Source organism: Geosmithia morbida, assembly GCF_012550715.1.
Source record: "Geosmithia morbida isolate 1262 chromosome Unknown scaffold_4, whole genome shotgun sequence".
Taxonomy (NCBI): Eukaryota; Fungi; Ascomycota; class Sordariomycetes; order Hypocreales; family Bionectriaceae; genus Geosmithia; species Geosmithia morbida.
This window is the reverse complement of record NW_023336191.1, coordinates 1,386,667-1,400,364: the sequence shown is the minus strand read 5'-3', so window position 1 is coordinate 1,400,364 and position 13,698 is coordinate 1,386,667. Positions and strand designations below refer to the sequence as shown.

General features: G+C 55.0%; 5 protein-coding genes across 5 annotated transcripts; 3 read left to right on the top strand and 2 right to left on the bottom strand.

Annotated features, from left to right (window-relative positions):
* Positions 1-295: 295 nt before the first annotated feature.
* On the bottom strand, positions 296-1,377 carry GMORB2_5914 (uncharacterized protein; the record flags this gene model as incomplete). Its single annotated transcript, XM_035467884.1, has 2 exons — positions 296-424; positions 553-1,377. The coding sequence occupies 2 exons, from the start codon at positions 1,375-1,377 to the stop codon at positions 296-298; spliced, it is 954 nt and encodes a 317-aa protein (XP_035322850.1).
* Positions 1,378-2,193: 816 nt separating this feature from the next.
* Positions 2,194-3,680, top strand: GMORB2_5913 (aurora kinase, other; the record flags this gene model as incomplete). The annotated part of the gene is made up of 2 exons (XM_035467883.1): positions 2,194-3,495; positions 3,564-3,680. The coding sequence occupies 2 exons, from the start codon at positions 2,194-2,196 to the stop codon at positions 3,678-3,680; spliced, it is 1,419 nt and encodes a 472-aa protein (XP_035322849.1).
* Positions 3,681-4,122: 442 nt separating this feature from the next.
* GMORB2_5912 (mitochondrial inner membrane protease ATP23) lies at positions 4,123-4,963 on the bottom strand (the record flags this gene model as incomplete). The annotated part of the gene is made up of 2 exons (XM_035467882.1): positions 4,123-4,350; positions 4,412-4,963. 2 exons carry the CDS (start codon positions 4,961-4,963, stop codon positions 4,123-4,125), a joined length of 780 nt encoding a protein of 259 aa, XP_035322848.1.
* Positions 4,964-6,899: 1,936 nt separating this feature from the next.
* Positions 6,900-8,518, top strand: GMORB2_5911 (glutamate 5-kinase; the record flags this gene model as incomplete). Its single annotated transcript, XM_035467881.1, has 5 exons — positions 6,900-6,942; positions 7,017-7,204; positions 7,262-7,372; positions 7,436-7,706; positions 7,824-8,518. 5 exons carry the CDS (start codon positions 6,900-6,902, stop codon positions 8,516-8,518), a joined length of 1,308 nt encoding a protein of 435 aa, XP_035322847.1.
* A 1,055-nt stretch (positions 8,519-9,573) lies between these two features.
* GMORB2_5910 (glycyl-tRNA synthetase) lies at positions 9,574-11,693 on the top strand (the record flags this gene model as incomplete). Its single annotated transcript, XM_035467880.1, has 2 exons — positions 9,574-11,178; positions 11,298-11,693. 2 exons carry the CDS (start codon positions 9,574-9,576, stop codon positions 11,691-11,693), a joined length of 2,001 nt encoding a protein of 666 aa, XP_035322846.1.
* Positions 11,694-13,698: the final 2,005 nt, after the last annotated feature.

The window sequence follows — 13,698 nt, the reverse complement described above, 5'->3', positions numbered from 1 at the left end:
GGAGAGGAACTAGTACCCTTTTTTTCTTCTTATTGTCATCCGGGCGTTTTTTTGTTTTTTGTTTCCTTCCATGTCCACGGTACAGATAAGATTAATCTTACTTCATATTTTGTTTTCTGTGTCACAACGGATCATGAGTTTCTGCTGAATCCTGTACTCCGTGCCATGATATAATATCCTTTTTTTTTTTTTTGAGGACGCGAGCCGGGGGGGAGGGTCTTCTTTTTTTCTCTCTCGTCATTAATTACGTAGTATCAAACAGAATTTTATAGCTCTCGCATCTTGCTGACCATAGTCAAGAATAGTCTTTCAGGTGGACTGCCTCGGTCTCATGCTCGACGACTTTGAGAAACTGGTCTAACACGTTGGGATCTCGTAGGGAAATGGTTATGTCGTCTGGTAGGCGGCCGGTCATGAGGAGTCTCTGTAGGTGGGAGTTAGCCTGTACACATTCTTCGGTGCGCGAGAGGAAGTAAGGCGGATAACAGGAAAGAAACGAAGCAAGATGGGAGAATGGAGAATGAAAACAAGCATAAAGATAAAAAGCCTCACCCTCTTTACTTCATCAAAGCTGGCCTCCTTGGCAGTATAATCCCGAATGACGAGGTCCGTCTCGAAGTCGACATATATGCGCGTGTCCCGGATACGCACGAGGACGTTGTCGAGGCGCATAAACAGCCGGCAGAGGAGGAGCATGCGTCTCTCGTGGACGCGCAGCTTGGCACTGTAGATGGAGATGCCGTTGTCGTCGAGCTCGCTCTCGTATAGGACCACCTCGTCGAAGAAGAGGATGGGGTCGCGGCGCTTGAGCAACTCGATGGGTATGACCTCTTTCGTGGGTGCCAGCACGGGTGTACGGCCCACGCCGTTCGCGGCGCCCTCGCCTTCGCCCTCGCCCTCGCTCTTGCCCTTGCTCTTGCTGTTGGTTACGGTCCCCTTGTACTCGGTCGAGTAGCTCCAGTCGTAGGGTTTTACGGCCTCCTTGATCTTCTGGGTCTGGTCCTCGCGCGTGCTCTCCCAGTCGCGCGCGTACGCCACCCTGAGCATCTTCTTCTCCGTCTTGTCCACGGCGTCGAGGGCGTCGGGCGTCGAGAAGGCCACGGACCAGCCCGTGGGTATGTGCTCCACCGACACGAGGTTGTCGCCGAAGATCATCTCAGGCATGGGAATCCCGATGCGCTCCGTCAGGTCGTCTATGGGGCCGGACTTGGAGATGGGCAGCTTGCGCGTCGAGATACGGAACCGGCCCTGGACGTGCGACTTGGTCGCCGCCGACAGCGCGTTGGGACTCGGAAACGGCTCGTTGACCATCGATGTGACGTGGCTCATCGTACGCGGGGCCTGGTAGTGGCGTCGCTGAGCGTCCGAGGAAGCCATGGTGTCGGTGTAGGTCGCAGCCCAGAGTTGGTGCTGGTCAACTTGGGCGATGGGGGGTGGGGAGAAGAAGGTGAAGTAAAGATGCCTCTAGTAGTATCAGTACGACTCGAGAGCTACGTAACTTTGAGATGTCGATAGTAGACCTGGAGAGTGTGTGATCCGTTTTTGGTGGGGTTGTTCTGGGGTGTCCCAAGAGGGGCACGTCACCAGGTGGTACTATCAGGGAGGCTACTGTAGTACCTGTGCTGTGGCTCGCTGATTGCCGACAATCTACGAGTTTCTTCAAAATGCTTCTTTGGTCTTCATCTTGCTGAATCGGTAGGGATCTGATCGAAGATGGCAGATCATTACGATGGGATCTTCATTTATTTCTGAATAATTCCATCCCGTCCAGCTACAAGCACAGCTGTTTGTTTCGACTCGAAGCTGCGGAGAGTAATAAGGCCCCGCTGTCACAAGAGAGCTCGAGGGATACGTACCTCTCGAGCTCCCCATCCCAACCGTTGCCCTGGCAATCCCATGCTGCTCTTATGGCACAACCATCAACAAAGTCAAAAGACCCCGAGCTCCGGCTCTCAATCCTCCAGCCATTTCACCAACCTTCTGTTCTACTGCGAGCGCCATAATACTAACCCCGACAGGCTCGTGAGCGACTACCTTTCCTCGGTTGACCTTTTTGTGCTCTCACACTCCGTCTTCTTTTATTGAAAGGCTCGTGATTACCTTCTTTCCTGCCGTGCCCTCTGGCATCATCAGCCTCTCTCCCTGCCTCCCTCGCTACCCGACAAAACCAAAACCGACCGGAATCAACAGGCCATGGCTCCCACGTCATCGATCGAGGCCTCGCTGGAGCGTTTGACAGTCACGGATGAGAACGACGTCGGCGAGGGTCTCAAGTCATATACCAAGCCGTCCAAGGTTCGTCAGAGAGTACCGGCGTGGTTATTAGGCGGCAATGAGGAGAGCACGATATTCTTATACCCGGACCTGGAGCTGACACCTAAAACCGCCGATCAGCTGACGGCCTCTTGCGGTAGCAAATCGCAGGTGCCCACGAGCGGTGCGCGGCACAACCTGTTCAAGGTTGCCCTGCAGTCGCAGAGCGGCAATGTGGCCTCTGTGACGCTGCCGTCGCAGGCCGCCGCGCAGCAGCACAAGGCCGGCAGCGGTGGCGGCGGCGGCGGCAGCGGCAGTCACAGCAACGCCCCTACCTCGCCGACCCGCAAACCCGTCCCCGCCAGCCCCAACCGTGCGGCGGAGCCTCACAAAGCCGACAGGCTGGCGCGCCTGCGGGTAGCGGAGCAGACGGAGGCACAGCGCGAGCAGGAGGAGCAGAAGCAGCGGCAGCGCGAGCAGCACATGGCCGAGTCGTCCTCCATATCGAGGATGCCCAACACGCAGTTCCACCTCGGCATGTTCGAGGTAGGCAAGCCCCTGGGCAAGGGTAAGTTCGGCAGCGTGTACCTGGCGCGTGAGCGGTCGAGCGGCTTCGTGTGCGGACTCAAGGTTCTCAAGAAGAGCGAGCTCCAGGCCGGCGGCGGTGTGGAGAAGCAGGTTCGCCGTGAGATTGAGATCCAGAGCAACCTACGCCACCCCAACATCCTCAAGCTGTACGGCCACTTCCACGACTCGAAGCGCATCATCCTCATCCTCGAGTACGCCGCCCAGGGCGAACTCTACAAGATCCTCCGCAAGGCCAGCCGCTTCCAGGAGTGGAGGGCTGCCCAGTACATATCCCAGATGGCCTCGGCCCTGCGCTACCTCCACCGCAAGCACGTCATCCACCGCGACATCAAGCCCGAGAACATCCTCGTCGGGCTCCACGGCGAGATCAAGATCTCCGACTTTGGATGGAGCGTCCACGCACCCACCAGCCGCCGCAAGACCCTCTGCGGTACCCTCGACTACCTGCCCCCGGAGATGATCAAGCCCGGCTCCTCGGATAACTACTACGATGAGAAGGTCGACCTGTGGAGTCTGGGCGTCCTCATGTACGAGTTCCTCGTCGGTGAGGCCCCCTTTGAGGACACGCCCGTCATGACGCACCGTCGCATTGCCCGCGCCGACATGACTATCCCCAAGTTTGTCAGCCCCGAGGCCACTGACTTGATCAAAAAGGTATTTCCTTCTTCCTCCTCTCCTTTTCCTCCTCCCCCCAGTTCACCCTAACAGTTTTCTCCCCCCAGCTTCTGGTTCTCGACCCCAACAAGCGTATTCCTCTCGACGACCTCCAACAGCATCCCTGGATCGTAAAGTATTGCGTCAAGGGTGAACGTGCCTCTAACCGGCAACGATCCGAGTAGAAAGCACTCATCGTACAATATTGCAATTTTGACATACACACACATGATAATGATGGGTGTGAGTGAGATATTCTGTCTATCAAAGCGGTGTTGAACACTATAACGGCGTTCTTGTTTTTCTCTCCTCGGTTCTTTTTCTTGCTTAATGGATTCGGTGGTAACGGAGTTTGTTGCATTCTTCCTCTTTTACTCTTTTTACTTTTTTTTTTTTATACTGCTATTGCATATCACATTTACAACAAATCATCTCTCATCAAAGCGGCTGTGTCAAGTGCAGTTGAACGTTTACGAGCAAACTACGAGAATGTGGTGTTCATCATGAGAGTAACGTGTGGTACTATGTGCGATGATATCCGCTTCATGACGCAATACATGGGTGGTGGTACATTATTTTCGGCGTGCTTCTTCTCTTCTGCTCCTCTTTTGAATCTTGCTTCTCCCCTCACCTATACACTTCGTCAAAGGGTCGCGTGTCGGCAAAGCAGGAATCCCAGACCTGGTTGACAACCTTTGAGGCTTGTTCCTGGTCCTTGCACCGGGGACGGGCCATGACGGACTGGATGGCCCTCTTGCGGACGCAGTGCTGGAACTGCTGCGTCAGAGACCAGTTGCCCCTTGTGAACGCTTCCCTTGTCCAGCGGCACTCTCCGCTGAGCATGGAAGCACGGATCTGTGACTGGTCATCAGCTTTGTTTCCGTCTTCTGCTTCCCGTGAGAGAGAAGAAACTAACCTCTGTGCAGGCGGCGTGCTTGAGATCCTTGTCGCCCATCCAATCGACCTTCCAACGCAGATGGTCCCAGGCGTGGACCATCTCGTGAGCCAAGGTGTCCTCGAGGTGCTTCCGGTCGCGCACCTCGTTAGCGCAGAGCAGGATGCCGTGGTCCGGGCTGAAGCCGCCCGACTGTCTGTGGACCTCGCCGTTCTCGTCGAGGCGGGCCGGGCAGCGGCGGCAGACGACATTGGACGAGTCGAGGCGGCCGTTGAGGTCGGACACCTTCTCCGATAGGAAGCGGACGACGGGCGAGTACGTCATGAGCCAGTCGCGGTACTCGTCGCAGCGCTTGCAGTCGCGCTCCTCGTGCACCTTGTAGCGCCACTCCCGATAGTGGAACTGGCCCTCGGGCGTCATCTGGCCGGACAGGATGCGGAAGTAGTTCATCCACCACTTTGTCTGGGGGTCGAAACCGGTGCGGGCCGGGTCGTTTGTCATTTCTCGGGGGGGTGGCGCGCCAGAAGACACGGAGCCCGACGGCGGCGTCGTCGCCGTGTCTTGGTCACCCATGGCCGACGGCTTTAACTCTCTGTTGTATATCTCTTCTCAATGGCCCGAGCCTCCCCTCTCGCTTGCGATGTGCACGCGACGGCGGTAACCTCGACCGTAGAGGAGGGCACACTCTGACGTGCTTGGGATCGTGCGCGCAGGGTCAGGCGCGGGTTGCTACTCGTGAAGGATCCGTAGACGAGGGAAGAGGGAAGGGGTGGTGGCTGTCGTATAAGCAAACCTCCTATTGCTGAATGGCACAGAAACGGACGGCACTGTGCCTCGAAACGATGGAGCGTAGTTGGTCAAAGGCTCGAAGTCGACATGAGTAGCGAGTGGGTCGGCGTTGCGGGCTTGAACGCATGTGGAGGCTTTGGTTGAGTATAAGTGGACAAGGAGGAAGTTCCTGCTGTACATGTAAGCGAAAGGGGTACGTACATATTTGCGAATGTCCCAAGACCCAGCTGTGAGCTATGTAATCGGTAATCCTGTAATCTGTACACTCTCGTAATAATACCACGAAAAATGGGTGCGTCTGTCCCACTCGGAACTGGTGTACGGGTACGTACTCTGTATATATACGAAGCTTCGATGGGGACTAATACGTCGTGGGGGTGGCATGGTTAATCTCAACTTGCTCCAGCGGTCCCTTCAAGCCGCGTTAGGCGACGTTGAAGAAATTGGAAAAGATATTCCCCTCTGACGCTAAAAACGAGGTTGTGAAGAAGGTTGCGATGCTCGGATGGAGGTTGGAGGTTGAGGGAAACATGGAGTGATGGATCTGTTTCGGAGGGAATAACGATTCGAAAGAATGAATGGATGAATGGTGTAACTATGGGCGGGGAAGGAGAGCTTGCGTCTATCAGTACTATGGAACCCCGAGAGAACATTATCGTAGGGTTGGTGATGAATGTCAAAGGAATCAGACGGACGGAAACTATCCAGAATCTCACCACCTAATCGAAGACAGGACTTGATCATGGTCGAAATCGTGCCATCCCAAGGGCGTGAAGAGCTCTGGAGTGTTTATCAGTAGTAGTAGCCTTTTACTGGCAGTTACCAGACACTCTAGCACCTCTAGACTCTGGCACGATCGGGACATTAGTACGGCCAGCAGGCAGTAGGCAACGCCAATCTCAGGCGTTGAGTGAAAGACGGCACAGCGTCTTCGGCGCCTATATGTACAGCTAGATGCTACTCTACAGCCTTCTACTCCGTGCTGCTCCGTAGAGAATACCGATACAAATACGGTATATTATTACCTAGACTCAATAACGCTGCGGGGGTCAATTCTCTCCGTACAGCAGTACTACAGCACCCACCCATCAGGCAAATCTATCGGCCTTTGTCCCTCCTTTCACGCAGCAGTTGAAAAAGAAAGAGAGAAAAAAAAAAAAGGGCGACTGGAAGCCTCACAGATCCGATCCTCATACCATACCACACATTCACACTCACACCCCAGGTACCAACCCGCACCAGAATAGTCCCGCGCCCCCTTGCTTGGCGCGTCATACGACGTATTGACGATGGAGGGTGAGTCCTTGTTCCTTGCTCATGTCTTCTCGCCTGCATCGTGGCGTCTCCACTGCGGTACGACGACGACGACGTATACTCTCCGGCTGGCCATTTGAACTACATGTCGATACGCAGATCGGTACATAACCGGTTGTCCGTGTACAAAACTGCCAAACCCGTATATATCGTCATCTGTCCGTCGTCTTTCCCGTTTCTCATCCTTCTCGTCTCCCGTCCTTCTCCCTTTTTTTTCTTCTCCTCTTCTCAACTTGCTTTGATACCTTCATTACATCTCCTCCTTCTCCTCCCTCTCTTCAGATCTCTCCCCTTCCCCACTCCCCCCCCGAGACATGAGTCACAGGTTAACCTGAACTCATGGAATCTCTCGCTGTACCTGGCCTACCCTATCTTCTGCTAACTCTTATCGCCACCGCCCGTAGACATGAAGAAAGGCGGAAGGCATCTGACCGTGGTCATCAAGCTTGGTAAGTCTCCCCTTCCTTTGCTTCTCTTCGGGTAGAGGCCGAACCAGACTTGGCTAACTCTCTCTCCCCAACAGGTACAAGTTCCATTGTCGATGAAAAGACACATGAGCCTCTGCTTCCAATCTTGACCCTCATTGTTGACACGGCCGTCAAGCTGCAAAAGTCGGGCCACCGCGTCGTCATTGTGTCATCGGGCGCTATCGGCGTTGGCCTACGCCGCATGGACGTTGACAAGAAACCCAAGCACTTGGCTCAGCTTCAGGTAGGAAGAGTCCAGCGTCTCTACACTCTGTACAGCGGAGACTGACATGGGTCCCAGGCACTCGCTGCCATCGGCCAATGTAGGCTCATCAGCCTGTGGGATAGCCTGTTTCAGCACATGGACCAGCCCGTTGCCCAGATTCTCCTCACCAAGAATGATATCGCCGACGTACGTCTCTCCTCTCTTTCCCCCTCTCGCGGTCTCAACCCATATAATGACCTTGACCTTTAGCGCAAACGCTATCTCAACGCTCAAAACACATTCAACTCCCTGCTAGACATGGGCGTCATCCCCATTGTCAACGAAAACGACACACTGGCAGTCTCGGAGATCAAGTTTGGCGACAACGACACCCTGTCAGCCATCACGGCCGCCATGATCCACGCCGACTGCCTCTTCCTCATGACCGACGTCGACTGTCTGTACGACAAGAACCCGCGGTCTCATCCAGACGCCCGGCCCATCGAGGTCGTCTCGGACCTGACCGATATCCACGCCGATGGTGAGGCTCCCCGTACCCGCTGTGTCTCTCTCGGAGCTTATCCGGAACCCCTCCCTCCCTGAATTGGGCCTTTATCAGTGAGAAGACGAGCCTAACGGGACGATAAAAACATTGCAGTTTCCAGCGCCGGTTCCTCTGTCGGCACCGGCGGCATGAGCACCAAGCTCATCGCCGCCAGGCTCGGCACGTCGGCGGGCGTGACCGTCATCATCACCCGCTCCTCCAACCCCGGCAACATCCTCAACATTGTCAACTATCTGTACAGCTCGCCGGCGCCGGCCGTCGCCGGCGAGGATGAATTGGACGGCGAGTCCGTGGTGGCCTGCTCCACTTCGCTCAATCTCATGGCCCCCTCGGGCACCACCCACAGTCCTCCCCTGCATACGCGCTTCATAGCCTCGTCAGACCCTATCCGTGACCGCCACTTCTGGCTGCTGCACACCCTCACCCCCCACGGCACCGTGTACATCGACAAGGGTGCCCACCGCGCCCTCGTGGGGAAGGCAGGCCTTCTTCCCGTCGGTGTCGTCGACGTGGAGGGGAACTTCGCCCAGCACGAACCCGTCCGCGTCGTCGTCGTCGACAGGCTCGCCGAGCCCGGTCCGGACGGCAGAATTCGCGGCAGTCATGCCGAGGAAGTCGGACGCGCTCTGGTAAACTACGCCTCTGCTGAGATCACGAGGGTCATGGGCCACCAGAGTGCCGAGATTGAGGATCTTCTCGGTTATGCGGACAGCGAATACGTCATTAACCGGCAGCATGTTGTCTTCTTCCAAAAGGGCAGCCGCCCAGTGTCTCCGGTGGAGAATTAGGCTCACAGGTCCTCCCTCGGTCTTCTTCCTTGATCTTGTTCAAAGTATGTTCGTCTTGATTGTTGCTGGGAAGCGAAGCATAGCATCCGGAGTGGGTGCAGTATTGTACACGCGTTAGAATCCGGAGTTACTTTTTTGGGGGGTTCTCTTGTTTTTTTTTTTTTTTTTTGCATCGACGAGGTCACTCTTCAGGTAGGAAAATTGGAATCTGGGAAGGGTTAAAAAAAAAAGTAGTATTCGTCGTTTCAACATTAATAACCACGATGGTGCACATACTGATGAATGTCATAAGCTTATGACTTATATAGAGATGTATGCACCGCATGACGCAGAGTTATTCGAGATACTGACTCTGCTCATTGAAGAAGAGTTCTATTCAAATATTCGTCTTTCATATAACCCGCGTACTGCTTTTTTGACTGTTGTTTGAGTCTTGACAGATGACGGCCCGGCTGCAGGGTATGAAGCAGAACAGCTTCCGTTTTAGGAAATTGTTCATTGTAGCATGGATGGAGGGGCATCGGTGATCGTTTACAGGACACTTTAGTGAGGGCGTTTCGGCGGGACTGGGTTGTTCCTATCTCCGGGCAGCCTTGGAGCCTAGGGCAGCAACTTCAGCGACTCCAGCGCTGTCCCTTCCCTCTGAGGAGACCCAGAGACCCGGTCACAAACCCGAGCTGCAGCGAATTTAGGGTCAACCGACCAAGCCCGAAGCCCTTTCCCGTGCGCCCATCGGTCCCATCTATCTGGGACCACATTGGAGGACCCCTCCCCTCCCCCTCCCCCTCCCCCTCCCCCACTATACAGAGGAGTTCTGGTGCAGTTGAGTTTTTGTGACTCACGCGCACCTTCCTCTACTCAAGTTCAGCTCGTGGATGACGCCCCTTCGACTCCGCGTACCCTACGCCCTAACCCAACGGAACGTCAGTCAACGCCTCCTCCCCCTCACATTACGACCGTCCCCGTCGGCAACGTCACCGATACGTCCCTTCACCTCCTCAAGACACGTGTGCCGAGTCCAGGTCCAACGGCCGAAGAATTATAAGGCCAGCAAGATGTCCTCGGGCGCGACGACTCTCAAGGGCCAGCCCCTCGACAAGCCGGTCCTCGAGGCCATGCTGAGACGGCGCATGTTCTACACCCCTTCCTTCGAGATCTACGGCGGTGTCGGTGGCCTCTACGACTTTGGCCCGCCCGGCTGCTCCCTCATTGCCAACATCACCGACATCTGGCGCAAGCACTTTGTCCTCGAGGAGGATATGCTCGAGGTGGACTGCACGGTCCTGACCCCCCACAACGTCCTCAAGACAAGCGGTCACGTCGACAAGTTTGCCGACTGGATGTGCAAGGATCCCAAGAACGGCGAGATCCTGCGCGCCGATCACTTTGTCGAGGCCATCCTCGAGTCCAGGCTCAAGGGTGACAAGGAGGCCCGTGGCCAGAAGGTGTCCGAGGAGGAGGACGCCGACCCTAAGAAGGCCAAGAAGAAGAAGAAGGCCAAATCCGAAGCCATCAAGCTCGACGATGCCGTCGTTCAGGAGTACGAGGAGGTCCTAGCCCGCATCGACAACTACGGCGGCCCCGAGCTTGGCGAACTCATCAAGAAGTACGACCTGCGCAACCCCGAGACGGGTGAGATGCCCTCGGCGCCCGTGTCCTTCAACCTCATGTTCCAGACCACCATTGGCCCCAGCAGCAACTTCCCCGGCTACCTGCGCCCCGAGACGGCCCAGGGCCAATTTCTCAACTTTGCCAAGCTTCTCGAGTTTAACCAGTCGGCCATGCCATTCGCCTCGGCGTCCATTGGCAAGTCGTACCGTAACGAGATCTCGCCCCGCGCCGGTCTGCTGCGCGTCCGTGAGTTCCTCATGGCCGAGATCGAGCACTTTGTCGACCCCGAGGGCGGCAAGAAGCACAGCCGCTTCAGCGAGGTCGAGGACATCGAGCTCGTCCTGCTGGACCGCGACACCCAGCTGTCCGGTAAGACCACCACGACCAAGGTCAAGATTGGCGACGCTGTCAAGTCTGGTTTGGTCGACAACGAGACCCTGGGCTACTTCCTGGCCCGCATCCATCTCTTCCTAGTCAGGATCGGCGTCGACACGTCCAAGCTGCGCTTCCGTCAGCACATGGCCAACGAGATGGCCCACTACGCCTGCGACTGTTGGGACGCAGAGCTCTTCACCTCGTCTGGCTGGATCGAGTGTGTCGGCTGTGCCGACCGCAGCGCCTACGACCTCAACGTCCATGCTAAGAAGACTGGGGCCAACCTGGTGGTGCGCCAGCGCCTCGAGGAGCCCATTGTCGTCGAGGAGTGGCAGGTGGACATTGAGAAGAAGAAGTTTGGCCCCCTCTTCAAGAAGGATGCTAAGGCTGTCGAGGCTGCCATCGAGGCTACCGCCCAGGACAAGCGCGAGGCCCTGGCCAAGCAGCTGGCCGACAATGGCAAGCTGACCATTGACGTCGAGGGCATCGCTGACGGCAAGGCCACCGTCCCTGCTGACGCCATCAAGATCGAGTTCCGCAAGCGCACAGAGCACACGCGCGAGTACACGCCCAATGTCATTGAGCCGTCGTTTGGTATTGGCCGTATCTTGTATGCACTCATCGAGCACAACTTCTGGACTCGCGGTACTGAGGGTACCGACGAAGCTCGTGGCGTAAGTTTACTTCTTCTTTTGTTTTGCTCCTCACTTCACCTCGCCCCGCTGTCACAAAAACAAGATGCGACGTGAATGAGAGGGATAGGAAAAAGATGTCTAACACGATGAATATATAGGTGCTCTCCTTCCCCCCCACCGTCGCCCCCACCAAAGTACTCATCGTCCCCCTATCGTCCAACGCCCAGTTCAAGCCCCACCTCAAGAAGATCTCGCAGAGGCTGCGCAGCCTGGGTATCTCCAGCCGTGTTGACGACTCATCGGCCAGCATCGGCAAGCGGTACAGCCGCAATGACGAACTCGGCACACCCCTCGGTATCACGGTCGACTTCCAGACCCTGCAAGACAACACTCTCACCCTGCGCGACCGCGACTCGACCACCCAAGTCCGTGCCGAGGAGGACAAGATTGTCGAGGCCATCAAGACTATCGTCGACGGCAGCAAGGTCTGGTCTGACATTGAGTCCACCTTGCCAAAGTTTGAGGGTCAGGAGGTCGAGGTTGTTGCTAGGTAAAAAGTCAGTCAACATGACCGATTCGTTTTTTTTTATAAGAAGGGTGGACAGGTGTCGAAAAAAAAAAAAGGAGAATACTACAAAAAGGAAAGGGAAAGGATCTGCAGTGTATGGAGCCAACATAGTCGCACGCACTTGAATGGTAGAAAGTCAACGTATGATTGAACGCATTCGAAAGGAAGCGCCTCCCCCTCCGAATCAGTCGGAGATTTATACTGTACGCATCACCTGCTTGCATGTCTGCATATTCACGTACAGTGATGACAGCTGAAGTCACGTAACCGTTCATCATGGCCTTTGGGATGCTGTCTCATACCACGACATGACTCTCATTATTTATGACCGGGTGATGTAATTTCACTAGCACGTGCAATGTACATGTAGTCTTGGTAGAATCCCGCCACTCAGTCTCTACATGCCTACGATCGTGATGCCATGTCCCTTCCACCGACCAACCTCTAATAGATTCATCAAAGAAGGCTCTACACCATCGCCCCTCGACTATTCTCTGTACGCGGAAAACAACCATGTCCCGTGGCGGGAGGGGGGGGGAACGGCAATATGTCGTCTGGCCTCGATGGTCAGCACAAGATTTCTGGAGTTTGAGAGATGGATTGTATCAGGATCGGGTTTCGTTCAACAGTAAAGTCTGCCTATATGCCTGTGTTGTTTGGCATTGTCGCGTCGCCTAGCCATTGGGGGGCGGTCTCTGTTCATCTTACATTTTGTATTAGTAGTGTATTTAAATCTGACGATATCATGGCTCGCTCAAGAATAGACTGGATGCAACATGCAGTCTAACCTCTTCAGAAGACGGAATAGACGGCCCGCTAAATAGCGTGGTGCAGACCTGTCACTTGCGACGCAAAGGGTATTATTGCCACCCTCATCATGCGACGCACTTCTATGTCTTTCAATTGTCTGTACAAGTATCCGTAGAGTGTCGTTCATGTCCTCGGACCCGGGGCGCTTGACAGTGTAACACGGCTGCTAGTGAGTGTACGAGCAGAGTTCGATTGCCAGATAAAACAGGGGACGACGCTCTTGAGTCTCAGACCTATGGGGTATATACAGGCAATGCGGAGTACGAGAGAGGTTAGACTTTTTGCTGCAGTGTCTCGTCTCGCATTGTCCGTCTCCTTGCGTCCCTTTGAATCGGATCGTGGCTCAGGTACATGGATATATACGAGTCGCTGTACGCTGTATGCAAGCATGCTGAGTAACATGTCTGTAAGTGTATCCATAATCGTATCTGCAATAATAATACGAGTACGGAGTAGTCTGGATGCCATTAATTAGTAGTTCACGTCGTATATGGTTGCATTCATTAGCCGCCGCCGCCGCCACCACCACCACCAACCTGGTCAGGGACTGCCGCAATTTTCCCCTCTCTGTCCCTCCGTCTTTGCCTCCCCTTCTCTCTCACACTCTCTCATAATCTCTCTCTTTCCGTTTATTTTATTTTTTTTATATTCTAACCATTTATTCGATTTTTAATTGGTAGTATCATTCGGCGTCAGTCTCTCTCACCAGGGGAAATGATGGCCCTTGCTACGTCGCCACCCGTGGCTTGGTTCGCCGCGCATTCGGCTCAAGAAGCATTTGTGTATCACGTCCTGAAACACTAGAAGCTCTGGCGCACAACGGACCGACATCATCTCAATCGAGAGGGTTAATATGTGGCGTAGCGTAATAGTGAAATATTCTCGTGATTGCCACAGTCGGGGATCTCGAAAGTCTTCCTGTCTTCGGTCTTCTCCTTCCTTTCTTCCGACTATCGGGCTCAGTGAGTGAGCCGTTTTGAGGGACTGGACGTGCCACCTGCTGGGTGGCTGGGATAAGTGCAAGGCTATTCGCGCTGTTGGTGGGAGGAAGGCTCGAAAGAGTTGTAGGTAATGCAGGATTGCTGAGCATATCCTTATGGAGGAGTACTTATGTGTGAGCATCCAAAGAGAGAAACTGGACAGGGAGAGAAGGGTGGGGGGGAGGGGAGGTTCCAGGCATC